Source organism: Myxozyma melibiosi, assembly GCF_037950935.1.
Source record: "Myxozyma melibiosi strain Phaff 52-87 chromosome Unknown BZA70scaffold_1, whole genome shotgun sequence".
NCBI classification, from domain to species: domain Eukaryota; kingdom Fungi; phylum Ascomycota; class Lipomycetes; order Lipomycetales; family Lipomycetaceae; genus Myxozyma; species Myxozyma melibiosi.
Genome location: NW_027042915.1, coordinates 3,849,243 through 3,875,506, shown reverse-complemented (window position 1 = coordinate 3,875,506; position 26,264 = coordinate 3,849,243). Strand labels below are relative to the sequence as shown.

The 26,264-nt window shown below is 51.8% G+C and overlaps 9 protein-coding genes and 1 non-coding gene across 10 annotated transcripts; 2 read left to right on the top strand and 8 right to left on the bottom strand.

The window, feature by feature from the left end:
• Window positions 1-388: 388 nt before the first annotated feature.
• BZA70DRAFT_274124 (uncharacterized protein) lies at window positions 389-1,361 on the bottom strand. The gene has a single exon (XM_064911936.1). The coding sequence runs from the start codon at window positions 1,324-1,326 to the stop codon at window positions 478-480; it is 849 nt and encodes a 282-aa protein (XP_064771617.1). The 5' UTR covers window positions 1,327-1,361; the 3' UTR covers window positions 389-477.
• A 2,206-nt stretch (window positions 1,362-3,567) lies between these two features.
• Window positions 3,568-6,199, bottom strand: BZA70DRAFT_274119 (PHD-zinc-finger like domain-containing protein). The gene is made up of 3 exons (XM_064911935.1): window positions 5,337-6,199; window positions 4,045-5,267; window positions 3,568-3,986 (listed from the first exon to the last, which is right to left on the bottom strand). The coding sequence occupies exons 1-3, from the start codon at window positions 6,013-6,015 to the stop codon at window positions 3,798-3,800; spliced, it is 2,091 nt and encodes a 696-aa protein (XP_064771616.1). The 5' UTR covers window positions 6,016-6,199; the 3' UTR covers window positions 3,568-3,797.
• A 31-nt stretch (window positions 6,200-6,230) lies between these two features.
• Window positions 6,231-8,117, top strand: BZA70DRAFT_274117 (uncharacterized protein). Its single transcript, XM_064911934.1, has 3 exons — window positions 6,231-6,850; window positions 6,915-7,252; window positions 7,314-8,117. Exons 1-3 carry the CDS (start codon window positions 6,446-6,448, stop codon window positions 7,978-7,980), a joined length of 1,410 nt encoding a protein of 469 aa, XP_064771615.1. The 5' UTR covers window positions 6,231-6,445; the 3' UTR covers window positions 7,981-8,117.
• Window positions 8,118-8,170: 53 nt separating this feature from the next.
• Window positions 8,171-9,698, bottom strand: BZA70DRAFT_234230 (CwfJ C-terminus 1-domain-containing protein-like protein; the record flags this gene model as incomplete). Its single annotated transcript, XM_064910288.1, has 2 exons — window positions 8,171-8,704; window positions 8,778-9,698. 2 exons carry the CDS (start codon window positions 9,696-9,698, stop codon window positions 8,171-8,173), a joined length of 1,455 nt encoding a protein of 484 aa, XP_064771614.1.
• A 602-nt stretch (window positions 9,699-10,300) lies between these two features.
• On the top strand, window positions 10,301-11,171 carry BZA70DRAFT_274113 (uncharacterized protein). The gene is made up of 2 exons (XM_064911933.1): window positions 10,301-10,505; window positions 10,574-11,171. Exons 1-2 carry the CDS (start codon window positions 10,473-10,475, stop codon window positions 11,063-11,065), a joined length of 525 nt encoding a protein of 174 aa, XP_064771613.1. The 5' UTR covers window positions 10,301-10,472; the 3' UTR covers window positions 11,066-11,171.
• BZA70DRAFT_245383 (PLC-like phosphodiesterase) lies at window positions 11,172-12,414 on the bottom strand. The gene is made up of 2 exons (XM_064910623.1): window positions 12,195-12,414; window positions 11,172-12,114 (listed from the first exon to the last, which is right to left on the bottom strand). The coding sequence occupies exons 1-2, from the start codon at window positions 12,328-12,330 to the stop codon at window positions 11,294-11,296; spliced, it is 957 nt and encodes a 318-aa protein (XP_064771612.1). The 5' UTR covers window positions 12,331-12,414; the 3' UTR covers window positions 11,172-11,293.
• Window positions 12,415-12,703: 289 nt separating this feature from the next.
• On the bottom strand, window positions 12,704-13,827 carry BZA70DRAFT_287878 (ATP10 protein-domain-containing protein; the record flags this gene model as incomplete). Its single annotated transcript, XM_064913993.1, has 2 exons — window positions 12,704-13,328; window positions 13,400-13,827. The coding sequence occupies 2 exons, from the start codon at window positions 13,825-13,827 to the stop codon at window positions 12,704-12,706; spliced, it is 1,053 nt and encodes a 350-aa protein (XP_064771611.1).
• Window positions 13,828-14,004: 177 nt separating this feature from the next.
• BZA70DRAFT_55331 (uncharacterized protein) lies at window positions 14,005-14,484 on the bottom strand. Its single transcript, XM_064915205.1, has one exon. The coding sequence runs from the start codon at window positions 14,378-14,380 to the stop codon at window positions 14,108-14,110; it is 273 nt and encodes a 90-aa protein (XP_064771610.1). The 5' UTR covers window positions 14,381-14,484; the 3' UTR covers window positions 14,005-14,107.
• Window positions 14,485-15,200: 716 nt separating this feature from the next.
• Window positions 15,201-17,865, bottom strand: BZA70DRAFT_55290 (uncharacterized protein). Its single transcript, XM_064915204.1, has 3 exons — window positions 16,964-17,865; window positions 15,768-16,863; window positions 15,201-15,714 (listed from the first exon to the last, which is right to left on the bottom strand). The coding sequence occupies exons 1-3, from the start codon at window positions 17,598-17,600 to the stop codon at window positions 15,378-15,380; spliced, it is 2,070 nt and encodes a 689-aa protein (XP_064771609.1). The 5' UTR covers window positions 17,601-17,865; the 3' UTR covers window positions 15,201-15,377.
• A 1,607-nt stretch (window positions 17,866-19,472) lies between these two features.
• On the bottom strand, window positions 19,473-19,544 carry BZA70DRAFT_t11. The gene has a single exon. It is a non-coding gene; the product is annotated as a tRNA-Glu (tRNA).
• Between the last annotated feature and the right edge of the window lie 6,720 nt (window positions 19,545-26,264).

Genomic DNA, 26,264 nt, shown 5'->3' with positions numbered 1-26,264 from the left:
ACTGAGACTAATAGATCCAACGGCGTAGCTCAGCTCAGCTAAGCGCGAGCACACGCATAGACCACCCGAGAGCGAGCCGAGCCGAGTGCAGACATCGTTCGCAGCGATTGGCTGCTGTGCTGCTGTCTGTGGTGCAATCCCCGACGACCTGCCCGAGACCTGCCTGCCTGACGGTGGCTTGTGCATTCGATGGGGCGCGAGTGTACCACCGTGTGTACTACGTCTGTGGGAGACAGAGCCGTGTGGAGTCGTTGCTTTTTCTTGGTTATGTAAGGGGTTAGTGAGCAGCAGACTTGTGAACTTGTTCTTGTTCTTTCTGACAATTACTACAAGAAGAGAGAGAGAATGATGCAGGGATTAGATTATAATTAGAAGAATAGCAAAAATACAAGCAAAAGCCGACGCCAAAAACAAAAAAAGTAATCCAGAACACACATGTTTTTCGTCGCAGTATAAGTCTATTATCCAAGCTCTTCATCACTCCGACTCATGCCCGAGAACCCCCGCGCTATCAACATCTGCCTCGTTCGGATGCATGAGCGCGTAAGTGCACTCGTTGAGATGCGCAAAGAACGCGTCGACGCCGTAGTAATGCTTGCTGCAATTGCTGCACTCGAGTTTCTCGTACGAGGCCGTGTTCTTGACACCCCGTGAGCGACGACGAGGACGGCCTGGACCGGCTGGCGCGCGCGAGTTCAGGTCGTCTTCTTCCTGTGCTGCGGCGGCAGCGGTGGTGTCTGTAGCTGAAGACGAGGCGGTCTGCACGCCGTGCACGATGCGCAGATGGCGTTTGAACGTATCAAGTCTGCCGAACCGCTCGCTGCCGACGCGGCAGTTCGCCGCGCCAAAAGGACACACGAAGCGGCCGTCGTAGTGCTTGAGTTCGTGGCGATTGCGGTCCGCGACGCGCGCGAAGCCCATGTTGACGTACTGGCACGTCGGACGGCCGAGCGTGTAGCCTGCGCGGCATTTGTGGGGTTTCGGCTCGGGCGAGTGGGTCCAGAGATGGTCTTCGAGCTTCTTGAACCGTTTCTTGCACACCATGCACTCGCGCTTGCCGTCGCGGGTTTGCGGGCTCGGCACGGAGTGTCTGCCGGCGATGCGTTTGTGGGGGGCTGTGGTGGAGGAGGAGGGGGTGGTGGTGGTGGTGGAGGGGGGGTCGGTTAGGTTGCTTTCTTCCTGGGTGCGTTTGGTTGAGGTTGAGGATAGGTCGGTGACGTCGGAGTGCGCGCGGCGGACGTAGATGCCGGTGGGGGGAGGGGGAGGGATGTACTGTACTTCGGGCATGTAGAGCTGTTCGAGCTGCTGCGGCGGCTGTACGTACATTTGGTAGAACTGCTGCTGCTGCTGCTGCTGCTGCTGTTGTTGTTGTTGCTGCTGTTGTTTCTGTGTAGTCTGGGGAGGAGAAGGTTGAGCCTCTGGCTGGGACTGTGAGAAGCTGAGACCGCGAACAGCAGGGACGACTTGTGAGGAGATTTCAGTCAGCGGCGAGATGGGCTGCTCGTATATCTGGATGGGCGTGAATCCGTGGAATTGAGTAGAAATCTGCTGCTGCTGCTGCTGTTGTTGTTGCTGCTGCTTTTGATGAAGCATGATCTCGACGGAGCCATCGTCAGATAGATGAGGGCTTGCGGATGTTGCGACAGAGACGGGGGGTGAGGGAGAGCGGTACTGGAAAGTGGCAGCCGAGCTGAGGTAGAATTGCTGCTGCTGCTGCTGCTGCTGTGGTTGAGAAAGAGAAGAGTCTGCGTAGAGAGTGGGAGGGGTGGAAGGCGCGGTGTTTGCTTGTTGTGGTGTAGGAGTTGGGTTGGAGGTAGGCGGGAGCGGGGAGGAGACCTGCGAAACCAGCGGCTTCTGCGCGGCCGAGCTGGCGTGGTGCAGGATCTGCTGGAGGAGCGGGCGCGGGCTTTGCAGAAGCTGGCGCGGGTAGGAGAGCGGGGCGACGGCGATGGAGGAGGAGTAGGTTGGTGCGACGGAGTATGCTTGGTCTTGCGCGGCAGAGGCGGAGGAGGAGGAGGAGGAGGAGGAGTAGTCGTAGAAGGAAGGCTGGGATATTGGTTGGGTGGGGTGGTGGACGTCGTAGCCTGTGTAGTCCAGGGCGGAGACGGAGTGTTGGAAGTAGTCAGCAGCCGACGAGGATGGGTAGGACGTCGGAGGATGCTGCGGAGACATCATGGGCTGGGGGGAGGTGTGAGTGAGGGCTGAGGAGGGGGAGGGGGAGGGGCTAGCATACGGTGGGAGGAGAGGAAGGACCGGAGGTCAATTCAATTGAAGAACGAGTGGATGGAGAGAGAGGAAGATAAAGAGTGAATGAGAAAGAAGAACGAAGGAGTAGAGAAAGAAGAAGAGAGCAGCATGGAGAAATGGAGGAGTGAGTGGGGAAGGGTGGTAGGCGGGTTAAGTAGGAGGATGGGCTGTGGAGAAGCGAGTTGGGGTGAGGCTCAACTGCGGTACGAGACAGGGTACCTGTGGCTGGTGAGGCGGTGCGAGCGCAGTGATGAGTGAAGTCGAGGGATGATGATGATGAATCTTTTTGTGTTGTAGAGTAGCAGAGTAGAGTAGAGTAGAGTAGAAATGAGCAGTAGAATAGAATATATCACAGTTGACCATAAGAAAGCAGAATAAAAAACAGTGAAGCACAACACAGCACAACACAGCAGAAGCAGAAAGTACAGACGTAGAGCAGCAGTTGAGCAGCAAACGAAAACGAAGAAAGCAGCGCAGGTGAGTCAAAACGGACTCGGCAGATACGCGGTGACCAAAGCGTGAGAAGAGAGAGGATGGATAGCCGGGCAGAGGTGGTGCTGGACCTGGAGCTGGATCGGGATGGTTTCGGGTATCTTGATGAGGTCATTAGTGAGATGAGATGGGTTACTACGATTCACTACTACTACAATAGACTATAGACTATTGACTATTGACTAGACTACAGACAGGATATAAGATAGAACTGATAACTAGTGACTACAGTAATAGACCAAGATAACGAATAAGATATAGGATTGTCGAATAGAGAAGAGTAGACCACAGAGCGCCTACGCAGCAACACTGTCACAGCAGCACACTCACATCAACACACAACACTGACATCAACACACACACAACACACAGCACAACACAACACAGAACATGCGGTGCAATCACAATGCTTATAACAAAAAGAAAAGAAGAAGGAGAGGCAGTAAATAGCAGGCACGGAGGCCAGCAAAGTTTAGGTTTAAAGATGGAATTTTTCCGGATGGCGCGCGGCGCGGATGCCGTTCGTCGAGAAGAAGAAGAGCGGAAGAAGAGGTGGATGACGGAAGTGTATTGTGTTTGGTGTATTCTGTATCTATTCTGTGTTCTGTGTTCTATATATATTCTGTTATATCAATTACTACATCAACTACTACATCAATTGATTCTACTCATCATCATATCTACTCCTCCTTGTGTGCTCTACTCTACATCCATCGCGAAGGGCGCGGTGCCGTGTTCTAAGCCCGCGAAATCCTCCGTCCTCTCGGAGCCGTGCGGCGGTCTCTTCTCTTCCTCTCCCCCTTCCTTCCCTTCCCTTCTCTGCTCGGTCTGCTTTTGTGTGTATTGTATTGATACAGTGTAGTCAATCGCATTATCTCTATACTTCTCATTATCATTCCTTCACCATACCACCATCACTCCTCTTCTCAACACCTCACCTCACCAGCTCTCGAGCCCTTGTGCCGTGCCAAGCCACACCCCGCCACGGCCTCATGCGGCGCCACCAGCCACTGCCGCTGCCTTTTAATTTATTTTTCCTGAAGCGAAATTCAATTCCTTTAACGACCGCCGCTCACAACCCGCCCGATGCTCGCCGCCTCCGTCTCCGCCAGCTCGAGCACCCGCTCCTCGCGCTCGACTACCTTCTCTGCTAGATCTAGTAGTCGTCCTAGGTCCGCTCGTAGATACCGCGCAAACTCAACCTTCTTCTCTTCTTGTTCTCGTGTGAACTCTCGGTCCGGAAGTGCCTACTTCTTGTTAGCATCACCATCCTCTCCTCCTCCCTTTTCAACACATCTCACTCACCTCCATCGCGACCTGCAGGCGCTTCAACAGCGCCGCTCCCCGCCCAACCTCCTTCTTCAGCGTCCAGTACCGGCACATCTCAGCCACAAACTCCTTCCTCTTCCGGATCCCGTACCGGCTCATCCGCTCGCATATCTTCCGGTATATCGCATGCGGCACAACCGGCGCACCCGTATTCGTCTTCCACACAACCTTCACCACCTCCTCGCCTGTCCCTCCCTCTCCGTCCTCGTCCACCCCTGTACTTGTGCTTTCTGCCGCCGCGCCCAGACTCGTCAAATTAAGCATAATCCGCGGCCTCGTCTCCACCCCTCCCCCTCCCCCCGCGTTCCTGAGCGCGCTCGTCTGCGCGTCCGCGTACTCCCGATTACTCCCCAAAAGCATGCTGTAATGCTCCTGCGCGCGCCGCACACTCGTCTTCAGATCGTGCTCCCGCTTATACTCCTCCGTGCAATGCCGCTCGCAAAACGCCTCCAGCAGGTCGTAATTCTCAAAACACGCCGCCACCGCCTGCGTCGCGCGCATCCTCAGCTGCAGCCCCGCCCGCCGCGCGCACGTAACGTGGAAGGCCATGTAGCACGTCTTGCTCATGCACTGGATGCACGCGCCCGTCTTTTGCTTGCAGATATAGCACACCAGCTTCCATCGCTGCCGCGGCACCCGCTCAACCCCTTCCACCGGCTCCATGTACACCAGATTGCCCACGCTCACCTCCGGGATCCACAGCGCACATAGCAGATGCGCCCAATGGCCCCGATCGGTCTGCTTGAACGCGCCGGTTTTGTTTGGACAGAAAATGCACGACACATCGCGCCTTGGTCCACCACTCAAGCACCGTCTGCAAAGCCACTGGCCTTCGGGGATGAACGGCACCCCGTAGCAGTCCTGGTGCACGGCCACATTGCATCCGTCGCAAAACACAATCGCGTTGCTGTTCTCGCACTCGCCGTCGTCGCATAACGCACATTTAGAGTCGTCGTTCTCTTCCTCTACCCTTGCGCTTGTTGCTGCAACTATAGATCCCCCTCGTGCTCCATCATTAGTCACAGTAGCAGCTGCACTAGTTATTGCCTGCGTCGTCTTTCCCTTTGGAATATGCCGCAGCAGCGCAAACCATTCCTTCTCCAGCATCGTCATCACCACCTCAAATATCAACCGCGTGATCGGGGTCGCAGAATACCTCTTCCTCCTCTCCTCATTCAGAATCGTCAAAAATTGATCATCTACTCAACAGTTAGCCTCCTCTCCTCCTCCTCTCATCATAACACATCTTCTCATCATCAAATACTCACCCTGCTCGTTCATATCATACTCAACCGCATTCCCATCATCCGGCTCCAGCCCAATCTTCTCCTCCCGGATATACTCCCGCGGCATCACAAACCTCTGCTCCCTCCCCGCCGCATTGCTACTCAGCGGCAACTCCTCCGCCGCCCCCGCGATCCCCTGCCCCGACCTGCTCACCACCCTGAACTTTGGCTTGTTCAGCCCCGCAGGCTGGCTGCTTCCTCTCTGTCGTCGGCGGCTTGAAGTCCCTGTACTGCTCGACGCGGGCTTAGGCTTATCGACCTCGTCCGCGTCAAGAAGTGGGAGTTCCGCATCAACCGCCAGAGAAGGATGGAACTCGACATACGGACGTTCCTCGCGTGGCTTATCATCCACCACAGGGACCCGCATATACCCCCCATTACTCGGCGACCGCGTCCTTGCCCGCTTCATAATACTCCCCCGCCGTCTTTTCTTCTCACTCACCTCGCTCTCACTCCCACTACTCCCCTCCTCCTCCTCCTCCTCCTCTTCTTCTTCCTCTTCTGCTGCCTCGCTGCTCTCGCTATCATCCCTCCTCCCTTTTCTCCCGCGCAACGTCCGCGCAGGCGTACTCCGCTGCGTCAAACTTCTCGTCCGCGTAGATCGCACCTCCTCGCGTAGCCTCAGTCGTACCGTCGGCGTCATCTCTTTCTCACCTATCATCTCTGAATTCTCTCTGCTGCTGCTGTCTGCTACTCAACGCACTCCGCGTCCTGGATCATCAACGAGATGAGCCCTCCACGCGCAGGCCGGGTAGCACATCACAGCAAAGCACTTACATAATCACATTACATAATCGCTTACCTCACCATCCCGGTCTCTCCCGCAGAGAAGAGAAAAAAGGCGCACAAAGTTTTTTTAAATTTTTTTGGTTCTTCGAAGTCGTTCCTCGCCCGCCTTTTTCTTCTTTCTGAACTGTTTTGTGTGTTTGCACTGAAGCAGAGAGGCAGCAAGAGACAGCAAGAGAAGAGGTGAATAAGAAGAAGGAAGAAGATTGAATATCGTCCTTGTTTGGGTTTCTTTGAGGATTTGGGATATACTACAGCAACACTACTGCTTCTATCTACGTCTTCGCCATCTACCTGATCTCACCATGCTGCTAGCTCGCCATATCGCCCGGCGGCCGGCCTCGTCGATCTCTGTTCTCTACAACACATCGACCTCTTCATCGTCATACACCACCCTCCTCCGATCCGACACCTCGCTCGTCCGCGCCGCCCTCCGCTCATCTACCACCCCCTCCACCACCTCCACACGCACACCCACACCCACACCAGCATCCGCTCGCGCGTTCCACACCACGCGCACTTCCCGCGCCGACGACGGCGGAAACCAGAACCGCAAGTCGCCTTACCAGGTCTTTGTCGACACTTTTAAGGAGGAATGGGGGAAGTCAAAGGAGCTGCAGGAGAACATCAAGGCTTTGCAGGACGAGACTGGGCGGATGTCTGAGAGCGAGGCTTATAGAAAGGCCAAGGACGCTTACGAGAAAGCGAAGGTTGGTTTCTTCTTCTTCTTTAGTGTATTATTTAGTTAGAGACAGACAGCTGACAGCATTCTAGACTGGAACCTCAAAAACCGCAGAAACCTTCAAAGCCGCGGGCAAAGTCGTCGGCTCGGCCGCCTCGACCGCCTGGGAATCCCCGATCGTGAAGACCACGCGCGAGGCCGTCAACGCGACCGCCGAGGAGCTCGACAAAGCGACCGCGCCGATCCGCGAGACTAAAGTCTACAAGGAGGTCAAGAGCGTGATCGACGACGGGAGTAGTCGGCGGTACGGCGGGTTCGAGGCGCGGGATGCGCGTCGGCGTCGGAGGGCGGAGCGGACGGCGCAGAAGATGAAGGAGAGGTTGGAGAGTGGGATGGGCATGTCTAGTAAACCTATCGAGGAGGACTTGGAGTGAGTCTGTCTATTTCTACTTCTACTACAAATTCAACCATTGCTGACAATCTTTTTACAGGGCCGGATCAAACGTCATTGTTCACCCGACCGCGAAGCCGGACGAGGAAAAACCACAATCATCCATCCGTCGGTCGATAGACGAACTCAAGGAGAAAATCGAAGAGTCCGAGAACCCGATCGTGTCGACCTTCTACGGCATCGCGTCCCGCGTCGGCGGCCTGTTCGCCGAGACCGAGCACGCGCAGGTGACGCGCATGTTCAAGGACATGGACCCCTCGTTCTCGATGGAGGAGTTCCTGAACGAGGTGCGCGAGTATATCGTGCCCGAGGTGATTGACGCCTACGTGCGCGCCGACGACGACACGCTCAAGCACTGGCTTTCCGAGGCGCCGTACAATATCTGGCACGCGCAGGCCAAGCAGTTTAGAGAAGCTGGTCTGTACTCTGCCAGCCGCGTGATCGACATCCGCAACGTCGACATTGCGAGCGCAAAGATCCTGCCGCCGTCGGACGTGCCCGTCGTGGTCATCAGCTGCCGCGCGCAGGAAGTCCACATCTATAAAAACCTAAAGACGAACGAGATCGCGGCCGGAACCGAGGACCATATCCAGCAGAGCACATACGCGATGGTCTTGACTCGTATTCCGGAGGATATGGATGATCCCGAGACCGCGGGCTGGAGGGTTTTGGAGATGGTCAGAGGCCAGACTAGAGATTGGACTTAAGCCCTCTATAATGTTCTTTATCGATCAAGAAAAGTTGTGCAAGTGTATATAAGTTGCTATTTTGGAGTGGTTCAGAACTCGTCTCTTGTCTGTATATCATGATTGGAGGATGGAAACTAATAACAGCAAAAGTCTGTCTCATTGTATATAACTTTTACTTTCTAATCTTGCATTTCCTTTTAAACTTGGTTTAGAACTTCGTCTCCGCCTCCGGATCCTGTAGCTGCTTCGTCCAATCAAACTTATCCCACATCTGCCTAAACCCCTTCATCCGCGGATCCGGCTCGCGTTTCCACCTCGACTGCCGCTTAATCACGTCCGGCTCGAGCTCCAACATCCCGCCAATAACCTCCCTCGCAAACAAATCCCCCGTCGGCCACCGATCCGCGTCCTCGATGATATGCCCATACCCGCCATCGAGCGTGAACCAGACATGGAAATACGGCGCCTCCTTCACCAGACTCTGTCTGAACGCGCGTTTTCCGAGTCCGCCTTTTGTCGCGCGCTCGAGCGTGTTGATGATTTTTTGGTGCGAACTCCATTCTTCGTCGGACGAGAGGATCGCTTCGCGGAAGTACGCGGAGGCTGTAGATGCAAGCTCGTAAGGCATCGGGACGGCTTCGATCGAGGCGTGCCGGCGGCGGCTCATGTTTGCGGCGTTTTCGTAGAAGAGCACGCCTCGTTTTTGCGAGTGGTACATGCGGGCTAGGCATTTCATGAAGTTCTGCGAATGTTAGTACTTGCTATATAGTAAAAGTGTAAACCAGTAATAGGATGTAAAGTAGGAGGCAACTCACTCTAATCTCATCCCACTCATCATCATCGCACTCTAGCGAAGACCGACGGTGCGCGATGGGCACGATACTAGCCGCCCCAGGACTAAGCTGCGGCATCGTCGGCAGCGACAAATAGACCCTCGTCCCCATCGCCACCACCGGCGCGATCGGCGGCGCAGAGTCCTTATGGCACAACGGACAAGTATCAAGAATATGATTAAGCTTATGGACCTCGTCGATCGCCGTGTTTTTCAAATCAATCTGCTTCTTGCTTATCCTTCGCGCGAGCTTCTCCGCGTTCTCGTCCATGTACTCGAGGTCGTCTTTGAACAGCTTGTCGTGCCCGATTCGGTCAGCTAGCTTCCGGCCTTCGCTACTGCTGCTGCCAGGGGCGAATCCGCGCGACCGCTTTTCCTCCGCGACCATCTCCGCGATCGTCATCTCGTCTTCGGGTTTGCTCGGCGCCGAAAGCACGCCGCGCGTGTCCATCATCGAGAGCACTTCGACGCGGTTGCCTCCGGTGTTGCTGCTGCCGCGGCCGGTGCGGTGATTGAATGATTCGAGGGCGGCGTTGTATTCTTGCTCTAGATCGGCTGCGTTTGCGGCTTTTCGTAGTTTGGCCTTCATGTACGCGGCTTTCATCTTGTTCAGCGTGGTCTCGGTCACGATTGGATTATTATCTTCAGCGGTCTCAGGCTGGCTTTGGCTCTGGCTCTGAGGATGAGGCTCGATCGAGGGCGCAGGCGAAGGCGACCTGCTTTTCTCTGGAACCTGTAGTTCGTCCGCAGCCGTGCGGACAAAGTATGGATCCGTAGGTTTCTTCGCCGGTCGATTGAACACCGTCCGCTTTGGCTCACGTTTACTGCGCTCTGCCTCTCCCGCAAACGAACCAAAGTCGAACCCAGACCCACTATTTTCCTCCTCGGCGGCGGCGCCGTCCATCATCCACGACTCTCGTTTGGAAGATTGTTGCTGAGGTGGTGGTGGCGGGATCGAGGCGTCGTCGATGACCCATTCGCCTTCGTCGCTCGAGTCTTCTTCTACCGCGAGTCTTTTGTGTTTCCTGCTTTTCGACGCGTCGATATCATCTTCTTCTTCATCATCGTCGTCATCCTCTTCGCTGTCAGTTTGTCTCCGTTTCTTAGACCTGCTCGACTCGTCTTCTCTGTGCCTTGAGGAACGATGATGGTGTCGATGATCACCGCTCCGATGAGATCGTGAGGTTGACTTTGATGAGCTGTCGTCATCTCTTCGCGACGAGGAGTGGTGCCGGTCGGTGTCTTTGGACGAGCGGTGGTGTCGGTGGTGGGAGTGGTGGTGGTGGTGGTGTTTTGATGAGGATGGGAGTTTGGAAGTAGATGCCGCGTCGTCCATGCTGGTTAGTCCCCTCTAGTTATCCTTCAGCTCTAGCTATCCAGCGGCTTGAATGAATAGAATAAAATACCGCGAGGATGTTGGATCAATATCAATCTTGGTTGTACGCAATAAAAACGTACTCAAGTTTATTGTCGTTGGGACGATGAGTTTTAAAGTTCATCAATGACGTTTATTTTTTCTCTTCTCGAAATCCATCGTCCACACCGCTCAGCTTATCTTTGACAGCACAGTGCTCAAAACAAGACAACACGCTATCAGTCAGTCTGCGTTCTGATACAGGTTTGTCTTATTGTATTGTGTGCTTCTTGCTTTTAGTCTGAGGATCCGCGTGCTGCTACAATGTCGAAATACTGGTGCAAGCCTTGTAAGACTGTACGTCCCCCTCCCTCCCCTCCTTCCGTACACACCCACACACAGTACTAACTCAACTTACACAACAGTTCGTGCTCGACACCAAGCTCGGCAAGTCCCAACATGAAGCCTCGGTCCGCCACAAATCGTCAATGGACCGCATGATCCGCGACCTCAACCGGACAAAAGTGCAGGCGCAGCGGAGTGATCGCGACGCGAAGCGGATTCTCGAACAGATTGAAAAAGCAGTTGGTGGGGAGATCGGGACGTCGGCACCTTCTTCTGCGCCAGTTGCAGCGACGAAGACGATTACTACGACAGCTGCGAAACCTACCTCGTCAACGACGCCGTCGCAGAAAGTTCCAATGATCTCCAGCAAATCTAAAGTGCTCCCTTCCTTCATCCAGAAAAAGCCCACCTCTACAAAGCAGAAATCAAGTGTGCTAGGCATGCTTCCCGACGGTCTTCCGCCGTCTTCGTCGGTTGGCGGGATCCAGCCAAAGAGTGGGGGAAGTCGGATCGCAAAGGGAGGCGCGGGCGGGTCGAAAGGGTTTAGTAATGGGTCTGTAAAGAGGAGTTGACCGTGATGTAAATTTTTGTGTATATGTGGGTGTTGTATTATAAGATATTTTGAGGCGTTTGGATATGTTGTCTATTTGATAAGCTGTTGGGTTTTTGTTGCTGTTGTATTTCGATATTTTGGTAATATATACAATTTGCAGAGAATAATACAGAAAGACTATAAAACATATTAAACCAGACTCCAACCATGTAAGTTATGCAGTACAATGCAATAAAGAATGCTACAATCACCGCCTCTTCTGCTCGCAAAGATCCATATTCCGATCAATAATATGTCTAACGATCTTCCATCCATCCGCGTCCGGGAAATCCATAACCATAACCCCGCATCTCCCCTTCGAGTCCATCAGCGCCTTCCCGATATCCGACATCACGCCCGTGGCGATCGACCGTGGCCAGCAATTCGGGTTCCAGAAGTTTGCCGCGGTGGTGAAGTTCAGGAAGAGCGTGTCGAGGTTTGACGACGACGCGCGGGTGATGTGTTGCCGGACGTAGGATGATTTGGCATCGATCCCGGACGGAGAGAGGACTTCGCAGTAGTCCTGTACTGATAGAACTGTGCCGTCGGTGACGTCCTCGCCTGGGGTGTTGTATTTCCACGCCGTCGCGGGGAATCCGAATCGAGAAACTTGCTCATCTCTACACTCGAACCTGCGAAACAAGATGATCTTCCCCCTCGCTTCCCCCAGCGACGGCATCCGCGGCTCCAAAAACCACCGGTGCTCGTGTCCCTTGATATACCCGCTCCAGAGAATATCCGCGAGCTCGACCCGGCCTTTTGAAAACGGTCCCTCGTGCTTCAACGACATGATCACCGTCTCGCTCGGATTCGCGTCAAGGAAAGCGTAGACCCTGCCGAGCACTTTCGAGAACGTGACCGCGCGGTAGGCGCAGACCGGGAACGCAGAGTGTACGACGACGAGCTCGTGGCGAGACTGGCCGAGCGAGCAGAATTGGAGAAAGGGTCGCGATAGCCGGATGTCGAGGAAGCGGATTCCGCGATCTAGTTGCTGCACTAGTGGTGCGTTTTGGCAGCGTACCGACGGCACTTTATGCGCAATAAAGTGTTAGTATTTATTACAGAAACCGTCGTGATTTGCTTTGGAATAAGAAAGAAAAGAGACGTACGAGAAACATAATGAGCACAAGAGTTATGAGTCCCTGGGATCGACAGCGCAGAAACGGAAACCTTGTCCGAGAAATAAGACATCCACTTTGCAGCCGAAGCAGATGGCGACCTTTTCAGCCCACTATCAGTCGCCATGATCACGTTTGCAGAGCTGAATGCTGAAAAACGATGAGCTGTGGCGGGCCGAGGATGGTGATCGTCGAGGATCTTCGAGGTGGGAATGTATTTTAGGATAAGAAATTCAGGGGTTGGGATTAAAGTCACCGCTCGACGACTCGAATATCTCGATTTTTGCACATTTTTGTCTGTTTTCGACCGACACAAGCATTGTTTGAGAATATATGAAGCTGCCCGAGCAATGAACATATTTTAATAGGTTTGAAAGACCAGGTCGGAAGCAAGAAACCAGTCTACTAAATTAATTAGCTCGCGTCAACCAGCAGTTCCTACCGGTAATTTATATGTTTATATACTGCAAAATGAGATCTATTTACAATAACGACTTCAATCAAGCCTTAGGACTACTCGACGAGCTTTTCCTCAACCGCACCTTGTGCTCCGCCACAACTCCCTTCAGACACTTCCGGAACGACTCCTTCTCCTCCTCCATCGCCTTTGCGCACGCCGCCCATCTAATCTTACAATCGCCGTCGACGATGTAGACGTACCCCGTATACTTATTCACCTGTCCGATCGCATGACTGAGCTGGTCCGGCAGCGGCTGCGCGTAAAAGAAGAGGTCGTGGCGGGATTTTGGCAGCTTGCGTCTCGTCCTGAACGCAAAGAACTTGGAGATCCACTTATTCACTTTTCTATCCGGCACCGTGATGTCCACGGTCTGATACCCGCTTTCCTCGCTCACATCCGCAATCGCCTCCGCGGAACTGCCAAAGTACGAGTCGACGTGATGTTCGCCCGAGAGCTGGGAGTACAGCTTGACGACCGAGACCTTGCCTTTCAGAGCGGACGTCGTGTCTTTCTCCGCGGATGAGGCGAGCGTGGTGCCGTGGAAATTCGGCATGTACAGAGCCTTGTCGGCCCGGAAAAACATCTGCGGGGCTTTCCATTCTTTGCCCTGCGTTTTGCGGTAGTCGTGCATGTCGATGAAATATGACTCTGCCATTTGTCCGATGCTAAAGTACGCGTAACGTATCAGCACCCCACTCCACAACTCCACAACAAAAAGAGAGAAAAAACGACTCACAGCTCCTTCCGTCTCTCAATATTCTTCTCATAACTAACAAAATCCGCCCTCTTCTGCGCAAACGTCCGCTTATCCTTCACCGAATTATCAGCCGGCCGCGGCGGCGAGTTCATCCCAATCGGCCGCACGAGGTACTGCGCGCCGTGCTCTTTCAAGTATTTCGCCTTTTCGTTCGCAGCATCGATGTTCTTCTTCGACGCGGCCAGGAACTCGCCGAACGCGCTGCCGGCGCGCTGCTGGCGCGGCGGAGGGAGCGTCGTCTTTGGCGAGGGCGAGGGAGAGGCGGGGTTGCTTTTCGTGGCGGCCGCGGGGGCGGGGGCGGGTTTGGATTCGGAGGGGGATTGTGGGACGGGTTTGTTCGCGGCACGAAGTAATTGTGTTGATGAGAACGATCGAGCGCTGATACTCATGCCCACCTTCGTCATCATCGTCGTCGTTGTCGTCCTTGTCGCTACCGACGACAACGCACACCCATTCATCATCCTCAACTTCTCAAATCCCATAATCTTAACTTTCAACAATCCTCAAGTAATCTTTCTTCTTTCTCTATCTTCAATTCCAGAACTTGTCCCGCGTCCTTCGTGTTTTCCGACCAAACGTTGAATACTTCTTCCCTCGTATTTTCTTTTCCTCGAGAAGGTCTTCTCCCGTAAACCTTCGGGAGAGAAAATCGGTGAATTGCCCTAACCCGATGTTTGCACGTTCTAACTACGTAAGGTCGGGGCAGGTTATTTGATTGAACATATTTGTGCATGAATTGTGGGAGGGTGTATTATTGGGTGTGAGTGTAGTGGTTTGAGGAAATAGTGAGGACTGGAGAGGAAAATAATGGTTGGATGGTTGAGAACGTTGGGTTGTCGTAACGCGCGCACATTGAAGATCTCGAAAATCTTTAAGCAGCGCAAACGCATTGCAAAGCGAAAACAGCACATGAATCAAACAAAAACGGGAGCTACAAATACAAAGCATGCAATAAAACATTCGAATTGAAATAAAACCAAAAAAACTGCGGTGGAATTTGTCAAAACGAATGGTGCGAGGTAAACTAACAAGATCACTTGTGCTTATGAACGTGAACGTCCGAGAAGAGATAGGGAATAGAAGTAAAGAATACCGGTGATACTTTTTGTGATATATTGATATATATATATATGAAGGATAGAGAAATAAGCCAGAAAAAAAAAAGGATCGATATTAGCGGTAGGAAAAAGAACGACAAAGGCATTATAAATGAAAGAAAAGGAGAGGATGCGATATTCCTCTTTCTCATTTCAAAACAAGATAATATAGATACGGAATAAGAAGAAATATAAAAAAAAGAAGGCGCAAAATGTGAGCATATATCAAGCGGGTAATAGCAATGGCACAAAAAAAAGGGGGGGGACAACAAAAATAGTGAGAAAAAAAAGAGAATAAGAAAGAACCGAATGCATTTTTTTGTCCGAGCGCGAGAAATTAAAAGAAGAGAGAAAAAATAAGAACAAGTAACAGACATCTTTGCGAATATAACAATAAATTGAGATATAAAGAGATGAAAAAAGATAAGATTGAACAACAAAAAATAACAAAGACCAAGCAAGTGATTTTTCTCTGCGACTATGGTGTGTGAAATTTTGTGAAACATCCGTCTTTGATTCTCATGTCCAACTCTCTTCGGGAAGAAGCCAGAGATTGGCAGGAAACAGGATAGGAAAAATCCAGCGTGCTTTGAATGCGGATGAATAACGACATAGGTATAGTGATCTCAGTATCACTTATTTTCCTTCCAAATCCTCATGAATTTTTGATAGAAAAGAGAAAAGACAAATTGAAACAAACAACAAACGCAGGCATGACCAATATCTACAAACCTCCCCACGACGACACGATGAAGTAACCCGCACTCTCAAACTTTGAAGACGATATATGATGCAGAAGACAAAAAAACGGAGGACAGAATTGTAGAGTGCTGATTTTTAGACGAAAGGATTTAGACCGATTACTCTGATCCAGCAGCGACCGCTGCCGCAGGAGCTGGAGACTCATGCATAGGCGAAGGAGTTGACTCGTCCTCCTCCTCGCGACCAGCATCCGTTCGCTGATCGGGCGACAACACAAACTGCTGCCAGTAGTGAATCGATCTGACCTTCTGGCCGACGAGCTCGACATTGGGAGCTTGTCTGCAGGCCTCGACAAGGACGTTCAAATCGCCGCCGGTCAGATTCTTCAATCTGTTGAACCCGGCGAGAACAGACAACGGGACCAAGCCCTTGCTGTTCATATTTCGTCGTAAGAACATATCCCTCAAGAGGTTGTCGAGAGAGAAGTAGAACTCACTAAATCACGTATTAGTAAAAGAAAAAACAGATTAAATGGATTTGTAACATACATTTGTTGGACGACCATGCTGACTGGATCATAAGGATATCCAGGCATCACAGGAGCAGGGAAGGTGGGGTAGCCGAAAATGACAGCGGCAGCGGCAGCAGCGCCATAGTCTTGCTGAGGAGCATAAAACTGTCTGCCCACCGGCTGGAACGGAGCAACATTGGCAGCCGATGATCTTCTGAGCTGATAGCTGCCGCCGTTATGATGGTTGTTGTTTCCATGCTGCTGTTGCTGCTGGTACCCGTAGTGGGGTTGGGTGAATTGAGGGTTCGCGTGGCTCGCACGCGGCGAGTGGTTACGAGTACCGCTGGCGCTATGCGTTGGCTTGACGTACTGACCTTGGGGTGCAGTAGGGGCAGATGAAGAGGCCTGCTGTCCATTGATAGCATGGTTGCCGTTGTAGAACTCTCTCGGTGGTCGGTTGATGCCCTGACCGTTAGTGTGGGCAAACGATCGCTGAGGGCGAACAGCCTTTCCGTTCGCCGGGACACCCTTGGCCGACTGATGCTGTCCAGAAGCAAAGTGCTGCTGGTTGGCGTTATGGTGGGGGTAGAAAGGCTGACCGGCGGCCGAAGGAGCCGAGGGGGAAGACTCCGAGGCTCGCTCGGTAGCAGGAGCCGATGATTCAGGTGATTGCTGAGATTCAGTGGCAGCAGAAGCAGCGGCGGGAGACTGAGCTTGGCTGGCAGAGGCGGTGGTAGAGTTGGAAGAAGGCTCAGCTTCCTTGCTGGCAACGCGCTCAGCCTTGGTCGAGGACTCCTCCTTGTCCTTGGCAGCAGCGACGTCTTTCTTCTCATGCTTCTTGTGGTATTGCTTGTCCTTGTCAAACGGAGCGTTTCCGGATGAATTGTTCGCCGGTCGCTTTTCAGATGAGTTGTTGGCCGCGCCAGCGCTCTTTTGCTTGTTTCCCCGAGCAAGGTTCTTGTTCCCCCGCGAGGAGTTTGAGTCGTCGGCCGCGTTTGCGTCGTTCGATGTCGAACCGGATCGGCCGCCGTTGTTATTGCTGTTGTTGGTACGGGAGCTGAATGGCTTTCCGTTTCTACTTGATTTCGGTTGGCCAATTATAGCAGGCGTGTACGGAACCCACTTTTCTTTTCCTATTTAGGGTTAAGTGGTTAGCACAACGAAGCTCTGGCACATCATCGGGAAAAACACAGGGATTAGCTCTGTGCAGCAGGAATAAGGAATTCAACGTACCTTGGCGCTTGGCGCCCTTTGAAGCAGAGTCTTTCTTGTCCTCATCGTCAGGACCGGCGGGCCACGACTTGGAATCAAGGTCCGTGGAAGCCGATTTCGACTTTTTCTCGCCAGCGACCGTGAGCTCGGCAAGACTTGGATCAGACTCGCCGCCGATCGCGAGGGTCTTTGGCGGGGCTGCGTCGGCCTTGACTTTCCAGACGTTGACCTTTGGGGGAGGGGCGGGTGTGAGGTTGGGCTTGGAGGTCGCGGACGCATTTTTTGCGGCGTTTGCGGCGGTGTCGACGGAGGATGCCGAATCGGCCGAGGTGGAGGATGCAGATGAAGATGAAGCCGAGCTCGAACCGTTTGCTGTAGCTGAGGAAGCAGTTGCGTCGGAGGCCGAGGCGGTCTTGTCTGCAGCATCGGATTGCTTGCCGTTGACTAATGGCTCGGTAGCGTGCGAATCGGCGGAGGCATCCACCGACGACGGCGCGGCCGCGTGATCGTCTTTTGAAGGAGAAACTGTAGAAGAAGATGAAGGGAGGGCGGTAGAGTCTGCCTCATCCTTGGTGGTAGAGGAGGTGCGTCGGGATGATGGCTTCGCACCGGCGGCTAGCGCATAGGAAGGTGGAGTGCTGGTTACAGCTGACGACATGATGAGACGCGATTAAATCGGCGATTGGCTAGGCAATCGGACAAAAAGAAGATAGATGGAGGTAAGAAGCGGACTGGCGAGAGGTGGACAAGAACACGAAGAGTTCCCGATGGAGATCAGAAACTCGCGGTTTGACAAAGGTCCGGAGCACGCAGGCGCTGAATAGGAAAAAAACCGAGGACTATGTCCGGATACAAGAGAACGAGGAGACGGCTAGGCACGGATCGGGTTCAAATGCCTGAGAGAAGAAGAGACCGGCAAACGCAAGTGAAGCACAGCCGAATAGTCGCGAGATAGGGAGAATAGTCTGATCCCCAAGAAAAGGCGGAGAAGAATTTGACGACTTGAGGGACTGTGGAAAAAGGCGAGAAGGGGTAGAGCTACTCGAAACGAAAGCGAATTCTCACAGACCGGTCGACAAAAAAGAAAAAGAAGCAGGGCTCTGGAGAGAGACGAGATTCGAGCAGAAGGAGAGCGGGGATTAGGTAGAGGGGAGGAGGAAGGGATGCTGGAGGAGGGTAGAAGGGGGAATGACGACGAGAGAAGAGAAAAAAATTAGTTCTCAGTTGAGTGCTTCTCACTCTGGCGCGGGCCGCCTACAGCGTTCAATCTCGCGGACAAGGAGAGGACAGTGACTTTGCTGTGACTTTGTGTTGTGTCTTTCTGGTGTGGCTCACAGCTGTCACGTGAAGAGCTGTGACTGAAGTTCTGCTTGATGTTGCAGATGCGGCATAAACAGTGCAAAAGTACTCTACTTACAGCCTAACAGCGTGTGTGATGAGCCATATTATTCTGAGCTTCCGGAGCGCCCGCGTGCGCGCGCGCGACTGCAGAATCAGGACGCTGGCCACGCGCGCCCCGAATTTTGCCTCTCCGACTCCTGCTCTCTGATCGCTGGAGTCAATCAGCCGACGGTGGCAATAGTCCTCATTGTCTACAGTTCTCAAGCGATGATACGGCCTACGCAGGCTGATTTTGGCAGACACATACAGTTTTGTGGCGCTCGCAAGCTTCGGGCTCACTGTGGTCGGTCGGTCGGCTAGGTGCCCTTAGTGAGCCACAGCATGGTGAACGAATCTCTCGGTGTAAGCTGTAGATGTACGCTCGTGAAGGTGAATGCTGATGAATATTCAGCATAGTTGATGACAATATCTACCTGCTATGAGCCATAGCCAGCCATCGTATTGATTGGCATGCTCTCGAACCCTTGTGCTGGCGTCCGCTGCCGTCGCTGTCCCTAAGTTCGTAATAAGCCTCTCCTGTAACTATATCGACCCTATGGAGACCGCTACCAGCCGATCACTCGCACGAGCGGTCAAGCAAGCAGCCAGATGCTGAAAAGGAGACAAATGAGCGCAGATTTGTCTGTGTTTGCTCTTACAGAATCTGATGCTCGTCCTGTCTCCTATTCGTGCTGTGTTCTCCTGCTCCTCCCCTGCCCATCCATGCTGCTCTACACTCAGCTCTTAGACTACTAATTACGGCATCGGCGCAACCCGCTCCGCAAATAGAATTACAATATGAATCCCGTTACATTATTGCTCTCCATTACTCTGTAAGAATAGTTGATACTCAAAAATTCCATGATCGAACTCATCATCAACTCGACAATTCCTTCAACGATTGATCGCTCTGTGGTCAAGACGATCGTTCGTTCCCAGAAAGCTGATGCTGAAATGAGTCCGTTGACTCAGACACCCGATTCGCTATTAACTTCAGCACTGTCACTAATCACCACGACTCTGCACAAAACAACTACAATCCATCTACATCTACTTGCAACTATTTTTTGATCAAACAGTATTTCTCCCATATAATACAACTGCACAAACAAAAAATAAAAAGACGAAAAAAAAAATACAAATTCGAAATCTTCGATACCGGGAATCGAACCCGGATTTGCCCGGTGAAAGCGGACCGTGCTAACCGTTACACTATATCGAACTGTATGCAAAAAATTGTGATGCAGTCCATTATAAGCTCGTTTCAGAACTGAGTCGCGAGCCGTGTTTTTGCGTGTATGCTCTATTATAGATCATGTTTTTATTGCTTCAGTGACTCTGAAAGGGCCTGAAGCTATTAATAGCACTTTGGTGTGGTTCTGCGGAGTGGTGGTGGAGGAACGCGTGATGCTACTTCTAGATGACCTGTAGCAGCGACCGATTTACTGCCCCAGTTCTGGGTGATTCAGCAGGCCAACGCACCGCTGCAGTCAATAGCGGGCAAACTTAAAAATGATTTGGTAGACAGCTGAACAAGTACTGTGGTGTTTGAGCAAGTGTAGAGCTTTGCTGGTGTAAGTTGAAGCATCTGAAAATAAGACCGCTCGTGGATCTAACCACTTAAATGAGAGCAGCAGCGCTTGTTGGCAAATCGCCTGCAAAACTCGAAAAATACGGGTTTCTCTGCTATATTTTACATTCAGTCTCTTGTACACTTATTTCTAGTCAAAGCAGAGTATAGTAAGGGAGGAACAGAATATAGTAAAGAAGGGTATTTATTTCATGCCACCCGCTAATACTCAACCAGCGTCAGATCAGATCAGATCTGCTGGTTTCATAGCTCCCTTACCGACGCGACCTCTTCAAGCGGCCGTCAAACCTCACGCATCGGCTATTCGGCTCTCGTGAGCTCGTTCATGCAAGGTCATCTCGACAGGGTACTGATCAAAGACATGGGGTAGGGAGGCAGCACCACCCTTGCTGCTAAAAATATGCGTGCAGTTCCGCCTGCCATATACTCATAGCTTCCGACACCGAATAGGAGAGTTTGCTATGCGATGTAATTAATAACCAGGTTGCGCTTGCAGATTTTGCAGAAAACAGAAAAGGGATAGGTAAGCGAGAGTGTAATAGAGTTGGAGCAGGGTCGCGCCGTTTTGGGATTCTTGAGATCTAGGATAGGTGGGGGAGATTAGGACGCGGGATATGTTTGTCGTTACGGGTTTCTGATTGCAGGTATTGAAGTATGTTGTGAGATCGAGTTCTTGATTTATTTATAGGAACATTTTTAGCGGATCATGTAGAAAGATCAATAATTGTAGCTCGTTGCGGAGACACCACGAACGTGACGCGTCAAGATGTGTCCGAGATCTATTACGTAGTTGAATTCCGAAACAGAATTACACCTGCCATACGTTTCTCGCGACACATGCAAATCTCCCGTGAACGCTCTAGACAGATCGGGACAGGAGGGATGAAGCCGCTCTGAACAACCCAGATGCGTACGAAGCCGTTCAAAAACGACAGGACAACGCGTACATCGCGCGTCGGTCCCGGGTTGGATAATCAGATCTGAGAGTTTTGTGGTTTGCCTGGCACTACGATCCTCAGCGTGGGAATATGACAGCAGATCAGGAAGAGACTAGTACGGTCAGACCAGACCCTTGGGGCCATGCTCCCGGATCAGACACTTCTTCCTTTAGCTCCAGGGACTCTTCGTTCTCCTCCTCAGTAAATAACAGAGGAGGAACAACACAAAGAGCACTATACGGATTAGAGTTCCCCAAACGCGTCGAGCACGCGTCGCGGATTGAACTTACGTCAAACGTTAATTCTGCGCGGCGAATTCTGCGCGGCGTATACTTTTAAAGTTTTCAGGGGGAAGCAGAGGGGGAGAGAGAGAGGAGGAAGGAGAGATTCGACACAGGAAATGATGTAACCTGGACGTTGTTACTGGGACTAAACACATCGAATGAGAATGATTGAGATCGCAAATAGTTGAAGGAGTCTGAATAGAGAATATACGTAGGCTGCTGTTTTGATCTCTCTTTCTCGCTCTATTTGAATCGCCCTCGTAGTTTGTCAATAGCTCTGCCGGTCTTGATGTTTGCACTTTACCTTGTTACCCTGGGTCTTCCCTCTCCAAAGCCAGGAGCACAGGGAGAAGTAACACTGCAGGAGGCAAGCCATCTGTTAGTTTCCATTCCTCTGGAAAGAGGCTCGCCTGGTCGGTGGAGTTGAACGATTAGAGTCTTCTGGATCTCTGTTTGTCTGCAGACCTTTCTTTTTACAGCCTGCATGCTCATGCTCTGAAGATGCGGCAACAGTATGTCATCTTTTCCTTTTGGTAAACCAGTAGGCATGCACTAAAAATCCCTTAAATCAGAGGACAAATACGAGATTATAGCAGGCAGCGCAAGTAAATGACACTGCCGCGCAGGAATTTTAGCAGGACGTGCAGGGCCCTCCAAGGAGCTTGGACAAGAGTCTGTCCGCTTCCTACCTGACCCTGTCTCGGACAGACCTGCCATGCCCCCAACAGAAAAAAAAGCAAGACCGTCGCTCGCTCTGGCTGGCCACCGGAAAGCAACTTACCTGGCAGACCGGGTTGGTGGTTAGTCATTTGGACGGCATTTCGACTTGGTACGAACGGCTCACAGCTTCGATGTGTTTTTGTTACCGAGCTCCTTGTAAGGATGATTTATAGCAAAGATTTCTGACTGCGCTATTCCAATTCGCGCACGCGCCGAATTCTTCGCACTCTCAAGCAAAGCCGTTGAGAGTTCTTTTTCTTTGCGCTCACTTTCTTTAGTCTGTGAAGATGTCAAATGCCCGGAAGGATCGTAGTAGACTGCTCGGCTCGACTAAGGAATGAGGAATAAACTTCAGCTTGGGAAATTCGTGCTGCTCCTGCCTGTCCTGTTCTGCTCCTGCTCTCTTCCTGCGGCTGAGGTTGAAGAGGATGGTTGAGTAGCTCAGGCTGCTCATTTCACTATGCGCAGCATGGATGCGAAATCAACTATCCTTAAACGCATGCACGCATGGCCGCATGCATTCGCATTCGCATTCGCAATTACACTATTCGTTACTGTCTAGCATGATTTAGTCCACACCCAGCTCGTAAGCCGCCAAAAGCAGCTAGCAGACAGCTGAATCAAAGGAAGTAGGAATGTAATGCATCTAGCGTTAAGTTCACAGCGTTGGTGGTGCCCGGCAGATCAAGAATTCAGAAAAACCGAAAACTGAACTATAACACTGGAAATGGCTGGGGCGCTCCTACACCCCAGATGGGCGATGGTTGAAGCGCTCGAGAGTGGAGGGCCTTGTATTATTCGGGAGACTAGTGTACGCCGTTCATAGCGTATTCTGGATCAAGAGCGTAGATAGATCAGGGTCCTTCATTCTCGACTGGAAAAGGACACGGAAGAAGAGATCACGACCAGACACGCGGTACAGCGATCAAACTGTCAAATCATTCCCAGATCAACAGCTGCAATCGGACAAGAACTAACTGCTCTATCTTTAGCATCCGCAGCAGAAAGCATCTCTCCGCGTCTGTCCACCGAGGCTTCTCTGCTGACGTGTTTTGTGTTTTTTTCGAAGGAGGGGATCCAAGAGAGCGGGACGCGCACCAGATTTACGTTCTGTCCTCGCTTACTTGTTGCGGTCGATAGTCTATCCCCTCCCCCTGGCTAACCTGGCTTCAGCTAACTGGCTTTAGCTACGCCAGCTAACTAGCTTTAGCTTAGCCGCCTTGCAGTTCAATCTCGCCCACCTACTTACAGGCAGGAGGCCGGCTTTGTTAATTCCGTCGTACGGAGGGCAGTATGTCCGTTGGCTTACTTGCAGGCATCATTCTTCATGTTCTGTCAATTGCTCTGCGTGCAATCTCATAATGCCGAATGCTATCATGGAATTGTTACGTTGAAGTCTTCCTTGTTGCTGGAATAGAGGTTGGCAGTCTCAATCTCGATTTTCTATAAGAAGAATCTTTCAGAGAGTAGGAGATCGACTACTGATCCGCTCATTGTACGTACGTCGTCTAGCAACTCATTGCCGGCCCGCACTCTTTCTCCAATACAGCATTTCTCATTCAAGTCCAGCAAACGCCACTGCTACCCATCCACTTGCAGAATCGGCTATCGAGTCTCTATGCTCCATTTGTCCAGTGCCGATTACTGGAAGTAGGAACAGAAGCACGGGCCATCGAGTGAAGTTGTTTCATACTATGAATGCAAAAGCATATGGGAAGTAGGACAACTTTTTAAGCTTTGGACTTGCTCTTTCTCAGGTGGTCGGTGAGAGGGTGTCTGCGAAGAGGCTGGCGAAGGAGATTACATGAAGCACCGGATATGGAAATCAGAAAATAGAAGACAGGAAGCGCATATCTCTGCCACCGAATCTGACTGAGCTAGCACTGTATCCTTCTAGCTCTGCATCTTGTCGCCGCTGCCGCTGCAAACGTCATACTCTTCTCATGTATGCACTCCGCAGGTTCCTGCCTGAGTCAGGCGGGCGGTGGTGGGAATGAAGAGCAAACGGCTGAATGGCAAATGAACGGACGAATCGAATGAATGAGCGATTGGATGGAATGAAAGACTGGCTGGCGCCAATGCGGGTAAGACGTAGGGGCCGCGAACAGACTAGTCTGTTTGATCGTGTTCATTTTGCGCAGCGCGCCGGGAGTAAGCGAAGAGCGAGGGTGCTCCGGCCGCACCTTTGTCGTCCGTCTCGTGCTCGTGGTGCAATTACTATTGCTGCTACTGCTGACGATCGCGGTGCTGGTGAGGGAGGACAGGACATTAATTTAGATGGTTCATCATGTCGAGCAGAAGCAATTGATTATTATATTTTGAGATTCTGGAAGTTTTCACTTGTAAACAGCCTGGGATCATGAATACTACATAGCTGAGCGACGTCATAGATAGTGATCTGATCCGGCCGGTAATCGAGTGCTACACTTCTACATCCGCGACCGCAAAAGTGACAGAAATTATCGGATGCGCTGGTTTTCGCTTTATCATTATCATTATCGCCTATCGTTATCCGTCCACTTGGCTGATACCGATATTCTCCACTGTTTTATTATAATTTTCCTTGTCCATCTGACTGGCGGCGGGGACCCCCAGCAGAATAAGATTTCTCTGCTGTGTCGTGTGCGTGTGTCATCAGGAGCAAAAGCGGGCCCGACATTTTTTTTAGCGCGTTCTTATCAGACAGACGGGGCGTATCGATAGCGGGTAGTTCCCAAACCCTTATCTTAGTGACATGAGATGCTTCGCTGCATTCCCACACACACAGTGGGTTCTCTCTCTTGTGTGCGTGTTTCCTGTCCTATCCTAGTCGTCTCCGGTTATGATTGAGACGGATAAGAGACGTTTAGAATTTGTGTGCTTGAGCTGGCTCAGGCGCTGGAGGAGTTATTTGAAAGCAGGTACGCCGATACGGAGGAGGATCAAGGATGATCACGTCTGATCCCTAGGCCTGGGAATAAAAAAATAAAACAGCAGACAATGTAGATGTTGCTCGTATCCGATATATGGAATCAGAAGAGGATGACTGTGATAGATCATCATCCAGACCACGAGCGGGACAACGGACGACCGGAATACGGTAAAAAAACTAAAACGAGAAAGAGCTGGAGCCCTCCGGTGGATTGTTGAAACCTTAGAGCGCGCGAGAGTGGGGAGGGCGAGTGGGAGAGAGCGAAGAGAAGGTTTAGTGAAAGGCAGCTAGGCCATCGAGTGAACGGAGATTGAGAGATGGGGCCTTGCAACCCTATTCAGCAGTCGGTAGCGGGATGGCCGTGGAAGTAGAGCAAGCGAGTATGGCGATATAGAAACCCAATCAATTGGATCGTAGGATGAGTATTTATTTTATATAGTGAATATAGAGAGCATATATCGTACGATTAGAAGCTATTGAACCGATGCGATGCGATCAATTACATTGCGAATTGGCAACAGCTCGCGCGGGATCATGGACAGGTCCTGGGCAGCGGGCGACTAATTAGGGATCAGTGAGAATGGAGAGCAAGAGTCTGTCTGTGTGGCGAGAGCGCTGTGGGACATATAGATGGACCAAGCGCGGAGCGGCCTATTCAGAGAGCACAATCATCCTATTTGGTCTGCTGGTGATTGGTCCAAGAGCACGACGGGCTATCGGGCGCGCGATTGCGTGCGCAGACTGCTGGTTAGTGGTGTCAATTGAAGAGCAATCGACTGCTTGCCTGTCCACTCTGCGAAACACGAACAGACAGCGAAGGGCGATGGCGAGATCAACGACGGAATAGATCAGAGGCGAGGACAGCGAACCGGCGGAGAAGCCGACGAGGCAGACCGATATCGAAGCTAAATGATAGGTAGAAGGCGACAAAAACTATAGAGAATGAAAAGAACGAGGGAATCTAGCCGCACAGCGCGAGATAGTCAGAGGTTACGTGAAGAGCGCGCCTCAGCACAGATCTCACCGCCGGCTTGAGTTTCTAGAAGAGGCAATTTTTGTCTTTTGTGCCCGCGAACTTTAGGGTTCCCGAGTTCTCAATCGATTCGACACAGGCTCATTGCTCCTTTGACTTTGGCTTTGACTTTGCGAATCGGCAGCGCGCTGTGATTTTTCGAGTTTTGACGTCTGTTGCATAATAAGCAAGAACGGCGTGCCTCGGGTCAGAGTCGCTCGCTCGCTGTCGTTCTTTAATGAAAGCAATCTGTATTATTGCCGTCTGCCTTAATTGTCTGTCTCTGCTTTTCTAGCCCGGCTTATCAGCAATCTATAGTTCTCTTTACAGCGACTTACGCCGAGATCAATCGCAGCAGCAGAAAATAGCCAACAAATCCGAAACTGCGAAACCGCGTGTGTGTGGTTTGTGGGGTTCGTTTTCGTCGTTTCTCGCACCCGCCCCCGATCCTCTCCTTACAGCGATTCCCAACCCAGGTCCAGGTAA